The sequence below is a fragment of the Ornithorhynchus anatinus genome, chromosome 13, assembly GCF_004115215.2.
Source record: "Ornithorhynchus anatinus isolate Pmale09 chromosome 13, mOrnAna1.pri.v4, whole genome shotgun sequence".
Classification (NCBI taxonomy): domain Eukaryota; kingdom Metazoa; phylum Chordata; class Mammalia; order Monotremata; family Ornithorhynchidae; genus Ornithorhynchus; species Ornithorhynchus anatinus.
The window spans coordinates 13375509-13388077 of NC_041740.1; the positions used below are offsets into that span (position 1 = coordinate 13375509).

Below are 12569 nucleotides of genomic sequence, written 5' to 3' on the forward strand. Positions count from 1 at the left end.
CTCTCAACAGATATGATTGATTGGCCTCATAGTCTGAGGAGGGAAAACAGATATTTAAACCTCATTTTCCAGATGAGAAAACCAAGGCACAGTGAAGTTTGTGTCTTGTCCTAGGTAACCCAGCAGACAAATGGCAGAACTGGGAGTAGAACCCAGGTACCCTGACTCCAGATGCATGCTCTTTCCATCAGAAATGGGATCTCTGAGATGCATCCAATTGAAAAATTATCAGCCCTCCTAAAGGAGGCTAAATATTCTGGGTCCTGAGATAGATTTTGAATTATTAGAAAATAAAACCATTGCAAGGAGATTATTTAAATTAAAGTTGCGTGGACTCCTACTAATGTTTAATTAAACCTCCCCTCCCTGGTTTCATGGAGTTTTCTTCTAGGTACTGGAAATTTCATTCAAAACCAGACTTAGTAACCATTGTTATTGTATCATTAGTAGCCAGGAAGAATACAAGGAATCCCAGTTTTGTGGCCTTTTCAAAGAAATACATGAAAGTTGAGTTGTGACTCAAATTGAGTTGTCTACCTGCGTTAGATCTTGTGATTCCAAATGGTGGACCTAGAGGGGATGGGAGGAAGAGAGAGGAGTCTGTGAGTGCTGGGTGATCACTGTTGCTTAAAACCTTATCATTCTGAAGTGCTTTGTTGGAGAAATCCTATGGATACTAAATTTCTTACTCTCTGCACCTCTGCATATGTACCCTTCAAGAGTTTGCAAAGTACTCTGAGATCATTAGCGATAAGTATTAGATCATATATCATCATCCCAGTTATTCGTTCATTATGAGACCATTGACATACTAGAACAGCTGGGGACCTTTGCCAAATCACAGTCCACAGCAGCTTATAAATGAAGGTTAATTTGAACGAATACTGCAAACATTCTGTGTATCTTTTTACTCTCATCATCAACTTTCCCCACAATAAACAGCAATTTTTGGAATGGCAAATAGTAATGCAACAGATTCTCCTGGGAAGGGTAGTGTATCAACATTGATATTAGGTGACTTCCAGCCACAGTGTCTTTAATCACAGTTTATCATGCCTTCACTAACAGCAACACTTTACGGGCACACCTGTGTCAACACCACTCAGAATGAGTCACTCACCCTGGGCACATGGACGAATTACCTTTCACAATTCGTTTGTCAAAAAGGCATAGGTCACATCTGGCAGAGTTACTGAGTCACTGGTGGAGGAATCTGAAACCAGTACTCCCTCTACTGAATTCACTCACCCGCTTTTGTAAATGTTCTATTTCACCAATAAAGGGCTTGTCAACCTTAAGATTTAAAGATTTAAGCTTGAAGGGGCTATAATTATTTCTCTAGGGCTCTGTCGAGATTTCTGCAGCTTACTCTTTCATTGTTCCCACATGATTTCATATTTGTCATTTTTTTTTGAACCAGCAGTTTTCAAATTGCTCTCCACAAATGGAAAACTGGAGAAAGGACAATAAATGTGAAGTCAATTTTCATACCTATCACTAATACGAAAGGGATGACTGAATGAATGATTAAAACAGTGATTAAAGTGACGCGTTTTATTAAAAAGGCCTGCTGTCTTTGAAGGGGGAGAGTGGTCTAGAGGTGGTCTAATCCTATGGATAATACATTTCTTTTTTCTTTCTTTTCTTTTTTTCGTCTCAGGTCCTGAATGTTCCAGAAACTATACTTCATCCAGTGGAATGATAAAGTCTCCGGGATTCCCCGAAAAGTACCCCAATGGCCTTGAATGCACTTACATTATTTTTGCACCAAAGATGTCGGAGATTATCTTGGAATTTGAAAGCTTTGAGCTGGAGCCCGACTCAAATCCTCCAGGGGCAATGTTCTGTCGTTATGACCGACTCGAAATATGGGATGGCTTCCCCGAAGGTAAGAACGAGAGATGTAGTAGATCACAATGAGTGTGCCTTAGAGAAGAGTCATTGTCATCCTTCTAATTCCATGAAGTCATGGCCAGCATAGGGTATTTGTCAAATTTCTCCAAAGGAGCAAAGCAACTTTTATTTTCTGTTCTATAACAGCTTCACATCAATGCAAAGTATCGCAGAAATTCTTCCTTGTTTCTAAATGAATGTTTTCTTTGAAAATCCTTATGAAATAGGAGGTAAATGACTAAAATGCACCCCAAATTCTGTGCACAGAGAGATTATAACAAATAAACTGTTGCAGCTGTGTTGATTGTCTTGCGCTTAATTCAGTTTAATATTGGGATTTTCGTGAGTTGAGCAGTTTCTGTGGAGGACGTGCAGAGCACAAATCAGAACTTGGCAGCTTGGATGGTCTCAAGAATTCAGTAAGATGCAACATTTAACCAACTTTTTAAATGCCTTTCAACAATATTTCTAGGCATTTAAAGCAGCTGAGGAAAGGAATATTTAAATTTACTTTTTAAGTGAATGATAAATATTAGGAGAGAGCTTGCATTAAGAAAATGTTTCCTTTCTCAATGTTAACATTTAGCATCTCAATGTAGGTTAATGTCAGTTTGGGCTTAGATAAGTTTCTCCCTCATGAATTAAAAGCACAATCAATCTTGTGCTTATAAACAATATTTTCCACACAACGTTTAAACATAATTGGAATGAAAAATAGATTTAGTGAAAGCTTATATTGTCATTAGAGTAAATGGGTTAGTTAACATTAGTTTAAATTCCTCTTTGGGGTTTTTATCATATAAATAGGGTCATGATGATCTTACTGAAACTCCTCCATTAAGTAAGGAGATTGCCAAAACTGTGTGCTGATTGACTAGCCAGCATTCAATCCATCAATTAAGAAAACCTTAACATACCAATATTACACCAGTGCTGAAACATTTAATAATGGGTTTATTTGCATAAAATCTAAATCTGCACCTATTTCTTCAGAACTTTCATTTCCGCTGACAGGTGAAAAGAAAATCCAGTCAACCAACTTATTCAGAACAATTTCAGGAGAAAAAGCATTGTTATTAATGATATCAAGGGTTTTACCAAGTAGTAATTTTTGGGTTCTGCAAAATGAGTGACTTGCGTTGACGAACGATTAACAATAGAAGTTGTCAGTCTCACAATTCACCCGTGATTCAACACGGTTGAGTGTTTGATTTACAGAGAGTGCTGCATCATGGTATAGATCAGTTTGTTCGCATATTTGTTAATACTGGGCTGACCTTGTGTAGCTAGCTACAATGACAATGTTTCCCCAGTATGTCCGCCAAAATGAGAAAATAGAGTCTCCTGGATTTTTTCAGTGGCACTGGGAACAGTTTGGTAATAATGTGATGTTTCTCTGCCAGCAAAATTTCAGTCTGCCTTTGATACTCTTTCCAAAAACAACAAGAAAAGGCTGAAAGTTCTCTCTATTGAAATTTTTTATGTTGCTTTTTTAACATAAACATTGAGTGAAGCTATTATAATTGAAAGTGACCGAATGATTCCACATGATTTTGAGGAAAAGCAGTTTACTCAAAAACTCAAAACAAGCAGAGTGCACGTGATAAATTACCCACATCCATCCATCACTTTCTTCGAAGTTCTATAGATTGTCAAGTAGCAGCTGAAAACGAATTTAAAGAAGTTTACATATGGTTTGAGAGCCATGGACTAAGCAGAACTGCTCTGGTCAATGCCACAAGTGCTTGCCCTGAATTATGTAACAACAAAGAATGCTTTGGAAGATTTGTCTAAATCAGAGCAAATGAAGTCTGCCATCAGTCTAAGTTTGGCATCTTTTGAACTGTGGTTGCTATCTGCATTCCAGGGATTTCAAGTCTTTGGAGGAATAAGATCACATGCACTCTGTTTATTTTGATTATTTTATTTTAAAACTAAAAAAGTCAGAGATTATTAGTACAAGCATGTGCTGAAAAACATTTCACTTTACTCTGACATGTGAGACATCCCAACTATCCACTACAGTGCTTAACCCACGAATAATCTATTGTACATACTTTAAGAAATAGAATCGGTCATTCAAAATGGTATATTAAAGAATATTCGGAATTATTTTGAAAAGCAGAATGCTTTCCTTTTAGCTGTTGGAAAAAAGTTAAATTGACTGTTTATGAGTTAGTACTCAATTAGGTTATTGGGGTAAGTAAGCAGTGATTACTCCAAGGCCAGTAATGGGTCCATCTTTAACATGGAAGTGCACATATTTGCCCTTAATTTAGATAACAGCACAATCCAAGTTGTCTGAGTGCCTGCTGGAAATACCACATGCAATTAAATTGCTCTTGGTTATTTGCAAGCATAAAGTTGCAAGCCCAGATGTTGTCTTTTAAATTTCATTTCCAATTCATCAGTCAGTCAGCAAAATTTATAGGTATCCAACTGCTCAATAGGCTCTGTGGGGAATTACAAAGGAAATATGGTCTCTCCCCACAAGGAGCTTTCAATCTTTTGGCCGCATTGCTCAAGCACAATGAATTACTTGTAGTGGTGTTAATTTCTTGACATTCAGAAAGTTTAGGAGGCTGATTTAAAAATACTGGTGTACCAGTGAATCCAACTGGTGTTAACCTGAATATAAACACATAGACTCACAAAGGATAACTAGCACATTCAATTCTACTCAGATCAATATTGCATTAGCTTGGGAGGCTAAGACCTTACTATTGTGGAAGAAAATTCAATACTTCTTTGTAGTTCATTTGAACCAACCCTTTGCTCCTGTATCTTTAGGGCTAATGAAGGGAGTAAAAGTCTGATATCCGGGGGCACTATTCAAAAGGACAGAATGCAACATTACCAAGCGTGTCTCAAAAATTATAAGCCAGTGAGTCATGGGACTCTTTAAATTATGAGTCTGCATTAAACAAAGTTCTCTTCTGTTTGCTCCTCAAAGACTTCTCTCCTCCTCTCCCCCTCAGGGGCTTGGGGGGATAGTAGTGGAGGGGAGATGGGGGATGGTGCCATAACCCAGGGACCACAACTTTCCTGCCTCCGTAGTAATTATGTGTAAGGTCACTTACTACAGTGAGTAAAGTCCGTGGTCTAAAGGAGTGGGGCTGCAGAGGTTTGCCCACAAGAAAAGACAATCTCAGGGGCACTAAACCAGAAGTCGGGGAGGTGTGTGGTGGGAGAGGACAGGAGAGCCAGTGCACCCGAAGAATATCCTTACATTTCATTGAGCAAGCCAGAAAGTGTTTAATGATTACCTGGATCTTTTTAGAGGCCGGGAAAAGACCCAGTATGTGTTCTCAATCGCGTATTTTATTGCGACTTCTAAGACCTTGATGGGCCATGTTTGAAATGAGGGGATAGGAAAAGGTATTGACTTGGCTGCAGGTTCACGTTCCAAACGAAGGAGAGTTGGCGAAGAAAGTGGCAATTGGTTTCCCAAGAAACTGTGGCCAGGATGCATATACTGGCAGCAGCTTGTGAGCAGCTCCCTCCTGCCAATTTTGCAGCCTAATAGAGCAACATTCCCTTCCATCAATGGGGAGGCCATTCTTTTGTTTTATCCAGAGGTTCTATAGGTTCTAAGCAAATTACGTTAGCGGGAGGACTTTTCTTGCCTCTTGTACCACAAAGTTCGATAAAGTTTTGCCCCCTGAGGAAAAGCAAATTGTAAGCATTAGTGACCTGTTGGGTGGTTCATCATAGTCATGGTGGTTATTTCTAATCATCCTCTGTTATTTAGAAACAGCATGACCTAGCGGAAAGAGCATGGGCCTGGGAGTCAGAAGGTCATGGTTTCTAATCCTGGCTCTGCCACTTGTCTGCTGAGTGGCCTCGGGCAAGTCACTTCACTTGTCTGTGCCTCAGTTATCTCATCTGTAAAATGGGGATTAAGACACTGAGCCCTATGCGGGGGACAGGGACTATGTCCAACCCTATTTGCTTGTACCCACCCCAGTGCTTAGTACAGTGCCTGGTATATAGTAAGTGTTTAACAAATACTATAGTTCTTATTATTTACTGAGCACAATCTTTGTGCAGAGCACTGTACTAGACACCTTGGGAATTTACAAAGTCAAGGAGCCTGCCCGTTTAAGCCCAAATCCCATGCTATATGTTTTCACTAAAAGCATTGAGAAACCTAGAGAATGGGGCAATTTTAAAGGCCCCGGTCAAGAACAAGGCCCTGCTCAAAAGCCTTGGTCCTGAGATTTCCCTGAGGAGAAAGATGAATTATTTGTGCTACTGGTTTCTGCACTTTTATCCCTGGCAGTCATGTGCCCAATGAGACGTAGAGTATAATGGAGGCAAACAGAGGTGCCGTACATCGTAAACAGCACATACCATCCTGGCACCCATTAGGTACTTACAAGCAGAACTGGGTTAGAACTTAGGTCTCATCACTCCCAGAGCAGTGCTTTTTCCACCAGTCCAAAATCAGTGCTAAAACAACTTAGAAATGGTTTTGCTGCTGGGCCCAGTAGTGAAGTGACTAACCCCCTAAGCCTAGAGTATCCCTGAAGTAGCAGTGTATTAGGGGAAATTCAGGTAAAGACAACCAAAAACTGTTGCTAGTTGCAGCTATGTAAACATCTGATGCAACATCAGTGAGAATGTTTTTTCTCAAATATTGGTTTTTGGTTTTATTCTTTATTATTATTATCATTGTTATTAGTAGATAATGATGATATTAATAACAATAGTATTTGTTAAGCACTGCTAATCAGGTTGAATGCAGTCCCTGACCCACTTGGGGCTCACAGTCCAAGTAGGAGGGAGAACTGGTATTTAATCCCCATTTTACAGATGAGGAGACTGAGGCATAGAGAAGTTAAGGTCACACAGCAGGTAAGTGGCAGAGCTGGCTTTAGAACCCAGGTCCTCTGATTCCCAGTCCTGTGCTCTTTCCATTAGGCCATGCTGTCTCTGGGCTACACAGTACGTCTTATTTTCTTCCTTTTCCATTTTCATTTGAGGGTTTATCTTCTGCAAGTTCATGTGATAAGCGAGGGATACAGCCTTCTCCAAGAGGGTTGGAGATGTTCTCTGGTACAAGTCACAAGATAAGCACTGAAGAAGAAATGTCCCAGTTTCAGGGCAGTGTTTCTGAGAGTAGTGGAGCAAAGTAGGAGAGGGAGAAAGAGAGGGAGGAAAGCCTGATATTTTCCAGGGCAAGAGCTGCTGCCGCCTACCTGGACATGAATATACCCTTAACACTTCTGCATTTATTGAAGCTGTGATGTCTAACTGTATATTTAGTTGTATATTCAATTATTTATTAAGCTCTTTCATCGTGGACTATTTGTGTTATCCTTGTTCTTCTTCCTGCCCCGATTGTTTGTAAATAACATGTCTGCTCATTTCCCCTGTGAGATTGTAAGCCCTCTAGGAGCAGGGTCGAGGTCTTTGGTTTCCTGGGTATTCTCTCAAGTGCTTAGTACAGTTCTCTAAATGCTGTAGGTGTTCAAGTATGATAGATTGATGGAAATTTTTCTCTTCTACCTATCCGTGAAGGAGGGATTTTGGATCCCTGGTTATCTGGGGGCACCAGGATTCTTCCTGCCACTTCACTGCCCTACCCAGGGTAATTTATTTTATCATCTGTCTCCCTCTCTAGACTGTAAGCTCCTTGTGGGCAGGGACAGCATCTACCAACTCTATAGTCTTGAGCCCTCCCAAGCGCTTACTATAGTGATCTGCACCTAGTCAGCACTCAATAAATACCACTGATAGATTGATAGCTGTGCACACAGTTTGTGCTCAGAAATGAATACAAGGGGATGACCCTTGCAGTCTGAATCCCTTTCTTTGTGATTGAACTGGGCGTTTCCATTCTGCTTCTGAATGTAGTGCTGTTTCCAGGGGAATGCCATCTTGCCCCTCACTCCTCCCGTGGGCCCACTTTACAATCTGACCCAATCTGTTCACTGCAGAGCAATTAACCACAGCAGGCACGATCTGGGTTAGAAAAATATGTGCGTATTCTGCCGGGGCCCATCTAGCCAAACCGTTGTCGTCTCTCCTGCTTTCGGATGAACAAACCGCAGTCTTTCTGACATTGTCTGCCTCTCTTCCTCTTCCTTTCAGTCGGCCCTCACATTGGCCGTTACTGCGGACAGAACACCCCGGGTCGCATCCGCTCGTTCACTGGCATTCTGTCGATGGTCTTTTATACTGACAGTGCAATAGCCAAAGAGGGATTCTCGGCTAACTACAGCATCCTGCAGAGCAGCATCTCAGAAGGTCAGTACTTATTCTCCCTGCAGAGCCCAGTGGTAAAAGTATTCTCAGATATGTCTCCTCGTACATCTGCTGTCATATACAACATTAAAGAGATGAGATATTAATCAAATGGCTGGGGGAGTTGTCTTTCCTGAAGAATAAGAGGTTTGAATAACAACAAAAATGCAGTTTGGTGATTTGGGGTCTGACTTTAATAACTTGAGGATAGGGAAGAAAGACGAAGAGAATGAAAGGAAAGAGAAGGAAAAAGAGGGAGAGGGAGTGATGGGGAAAATAGAGAGGGTGAGGAAGGGAGAGAGGAAGAATAAGGACTGGGAAACTAAAGTGACAGAGAGAACATGATTAATGACAGGGCCTAGCCCTTAGTTGAAGAAATCAGGGCCAGCCCCCACACTCTAGAATGAGTGATCTCCCATGAATCATGACAAAATGGGCCTTGATTCTCACTAGGAAGATTGATATGAGACTATTTTTTATTAGCACTATGGCTTACTACCTACTCAGTAGCCCCTTTTTTTCTTAATTTCTTGGATGACAATGAACTGGATTGGAGCGACTCCCTACTGATATGATTCTTACCATGATGGCAGTTGCCTCAGCTGAATTTTCAAAAGAAAAAAACAGATGGCTCTGAGACCAACCCAGCCCCCCCCCCAGGCCTGTGAAGTGAATGGTTGAGGATTACCCTTTTGTAGACTTCGGGGAGGTTCCCACAAGTGCATAGAATCACTGACCCCTCAGTTTGAGAAATTGGCTTCCTAAGACTTTGTTCAAGCAAAGTGAGATGGAGGATTGAACAATTGTCAGAAGAATTTGGCTGTGCTGACAAGTAATCTGAAGTAATCTGAGGAATTCAGTCTGAAAAGTCCCTTTGGCCTTTGGGAGAGGACTATCTGAATCAGTTTCTTTATTCCCCACGTTTCCTGTGAACACACAATTTGTAGTTAAAAAGTAGCACTGTATGTACCTAATTTTATCTCAAGAAAAAATGAAATGGATAAAAATTAAATTGAGCATCCCAATCTGTGACTGAAAGTAACAGATGTATATAATACCCCCTCTTCACAGTATATATTCTTACACTTTGCATCGAATATAACATTTCTCAGGGGTAGTTCAAGTCATGGCCCTGCCTATCTTTCTGAGTCACAGCTCTTCGCAAACTCCCTAGGCTGGCTTTGTGCTGACAGTTCCTCTCAGCTTTCCTCTTTCCCACTGCTCTCCACTCAGTCTGTTTCACTCTGGGCAATTATTTTGCCTGGCTAGCCACTTTTCAAATCTTTTCTGAGCCCTGCATCTCCCGGCCGCCTCCCCTTTGGGGTGGGAGGGCCGAGAGATCTTCATCCCAGCTCCTAGCAGTCAGCAATTCCCACATGTCCCTATTCTGTCCAGTAACAGTGGAGACCATCTTATGCAGTGTGAGGGCTGATTTAAGATGATATGTGAATGTGGCAACTGTGACGGGATACTTCTGTCGATAGGGTATCCGGGGGTGGCAGCCTGAGTCGCAAGTACAACCTGAGTGAACAGGACTTGGCAGAGGGATGCAATGGTTTGGGAGTAAGAGTGAATCAAGAATCTTCCTGCAGAAGGGTTGGAATGTTCAGTGTGGTTTGAACAGACCTTCACGCAAGCTCACCCCATCAAATGTGCTAGTCCTGCATAAGGATTGGTGATTAGCTACAGCCGGCTTGGAGCCAATTAGGAGCCACCAGAGGATGGACTTACAGTTGCTACCTTAAGACCCCACGGGCCAGAATATATCATGTGACTAGCTAGATCCACTCCCATTCCTTCTTTGGCCTCCTTGATTCTTGAATCCGGTTTCAAGTTGTGCATCTAATAATAATAATTGTGGTATTTGCTAAATGCTTACTATGTGCCAGGCACTCTACTAAGTGTCAGAGTGAATCCAAGCAAATTAGGTTAGATTCAGTCCCCGTCGCACAGGGAGCTCAGAGTCTCAATTCCCATTTTACAGATGAGGTAATTGTGGCACAGAGAAGTAAAGTGACTTGCCCAAGGTCACACAGCGGACAAATGGCAGAACCAGGATTAGAACCCATGACCCATGACCTCCTGACTCCTTGGCCCCTGCTCTATCCACTACGCCATGCTGCATATGACCAGCTAAATTTGTTCCCTTGCCCAGCCAACTCCTTTTTGCTGCCAACGCACCAACTTCAGTTGAGAGGAGGGATGAACGGATGAGTATTACTTATATGATATGAAATCAGCTCCCAAAATAATAGGATGTTTATGTCGAGTTTCTTGATAAAAACCCAAAATGCTTCCATAAGCTGAGATTCTACACATATGTGGATCCAGCACAGGGCTAAATATATTTGGAAACACTGTTTTTCAAAGAATTTCCATAGCAACTCAAGTGATAGGACTAAGAGCACATTACAAACCTCTTACTGTTTCTCATCAAGTTTGTAATTACTTCAAGTTCACATAAAAATAAATTCTTTAGCCAGATTTAGAATGGGAAAACATGTTCTTGGCACTGATTAACTTTTGCCCCTTATTCCTTCAGATTTCAAATGCATGGAACCCCTAGGCATGGAATCAGGAGAGATTCACTCCGACCAAATCATGGTTTCCTCGCAGTACAGCACCAATTGGTCTTCAGAACGATCCCGCCTCAATTACCCAGAGAATGGATGGACCCCTGGAGAAGATTCCTACAGAGAATGGATTCAGGTAAGGGGGCTATGGCACATGGAAACATGATTGCAATTGAGTAGATGTTTACAGAGTACTGAACCCCTTGTCTTCCCTCCTCCAACTAATTTTCCCATCCCAGTTGACCATAACAAAATTCTTCTCATCTCTGAGGCCTGAACCTTTGACATTGTCCTCACTTCCTCCTTGCCCCACTCTCTCTCTCTTTTTCTCTCCGTTCTACCCCCATATTCAGTCTATCACCAAATTCCACCACCCTTTCATCAATATCTTGCTCCTCCTTCTCTGTCCAAATGGCCTCCTTTGTGAAAGACTGAATGTGGGGGCAAGGAGAGGAGGGATTAGGGTCTGAATGTGAAGATTATCAAATAATTGCCAGTGGAAGGGAGTACTAGAGCCGCCTAAGAAACACGTTCTCCCATAGATTCACGATTACTTTAGATCGGGATTCTTCCCATAGGACAGCATGTTCCGCTATTAAACTGTCATTAGTATTCATTCAGAGATGGTGCCACCAAAGGCAAAATTTATCCCTGGTGCCTAGGAAACTGAAAAAACTAATGGGGACTAACAGCTTTTACCACCCCAACCCCACCCATTGCTGTTTGAGTTTCTGGTGCTATTTTTGGTTTTCCTCCTAACTAAAATCCTCTCAAAACTTCTCATGCTAAAGAGTCCCTCCTTTCTTGATTGAAAGCACTGGGGTGGTCCAGATCCCATTCTTGTTTCCCAGCATTCAGCTAAACTGAACATTCGACTCGCTTATTTATTCACATTGTTCTCTACAAGATCCAAAGATTCTGAACTGACTTTCAAATCCAAATGAGTCCATCAGAGACTTTTAAATTCATTCCCAATGGAAAAATCCATGGATTGGCATCTGTAGTGAATTAATTGATATCTAAGATATTCAGGTATATGGCTAAAAATCTAGATTTCTTTCAGAGAGAAGAAATAAACCATGTCAGAATACCGTTAGATTCATAACAATGGGTGGTTTACAGAATAATCCTCTGGTCCCCACCTCTATTACTTTAGAGAGCAAATAACAGATTTTGTTTAACTGGCAAAGTCAATATTAGCTTAACATACACTTTCAGGGAAATAATCTCTTCTCACAAACTACTCAAATTGGCTCTCAAAATCCCACACTTAGAAGCATGTGGTTTTGTGGGTGTGGGAGGGCTAGAGGCTTCCCCCAGAGAGCGCTTACTCCATCCAGCTCTGGATTAAGTCAGAAATGAAATGAATTTGCCATGTTAGACTGGCACTTGGGAACTTGTTCTTTTGAACAGCAAAACCAGCCAGAGAGTTGAGTAGAGTGGTTCCACCACAGTGGTTCGGAAGGATAGCTGCTCCGTTCTACATTGCTGAGCAGGGTGGATTTCAATATGGTCTTGGCATCCAGAAAGATAAATACTGAGGTATTTAATTTCTATACCCATCTTTGGCACTTGTGTATGTATGATTATTCAATAACACATTCAGTTATTCTGATTATTCTATCTGAAATATTTTTTTTTGTCTATTCTCCCCTTAATGTTTATGCCCCTCATGGGCAGAGAGTGGGTAACTTCTTTCTGTGGTACTTTCCCAAGTACTTTGTACAAGGCATTGCACCCAGTAAATGCTCAATAAATGTCATTACTTCAGATAATAATAGTAATAATAATAATAAAAAATGATATTTGTTTAGCATTTACTATGTACCAATCACTGTACTAAAGGCTTGGGTA

General features: G+C 41.2%; 1 protein-coding gene across 7 annotated transcripts in view; it reads left to right on the forward strand.

Moving 5' to 3' along the window:
* The window catches only part of NRP1 (neuropilin 1), a 126247-nt gene that overhangs the window by 51018 nt on the left and 62660 nt on the right, over positions 1 to 12569 (forward strand). For all 7 annotated transcript variants that reach the window (XM_007667815.4, XM_029077338.2, XM_029077339.2 and 4 more), the window contains 3 exons: positions 1661 to 1888; positions 7990 to 8145; positions 10685 to 10851. In XM_007667815.4, coding sequence (XP_007666005.2) covers positions 1661 to 1888; positions 7990 to 8145; positions 10685 to 10851 — 551 coding nt within the window. The remainder of the gene's footprint in view (positions 1 to 1660; positions 1889 to 7989; positions 8146 to 10684; positions 10852 to 12569) is intronic.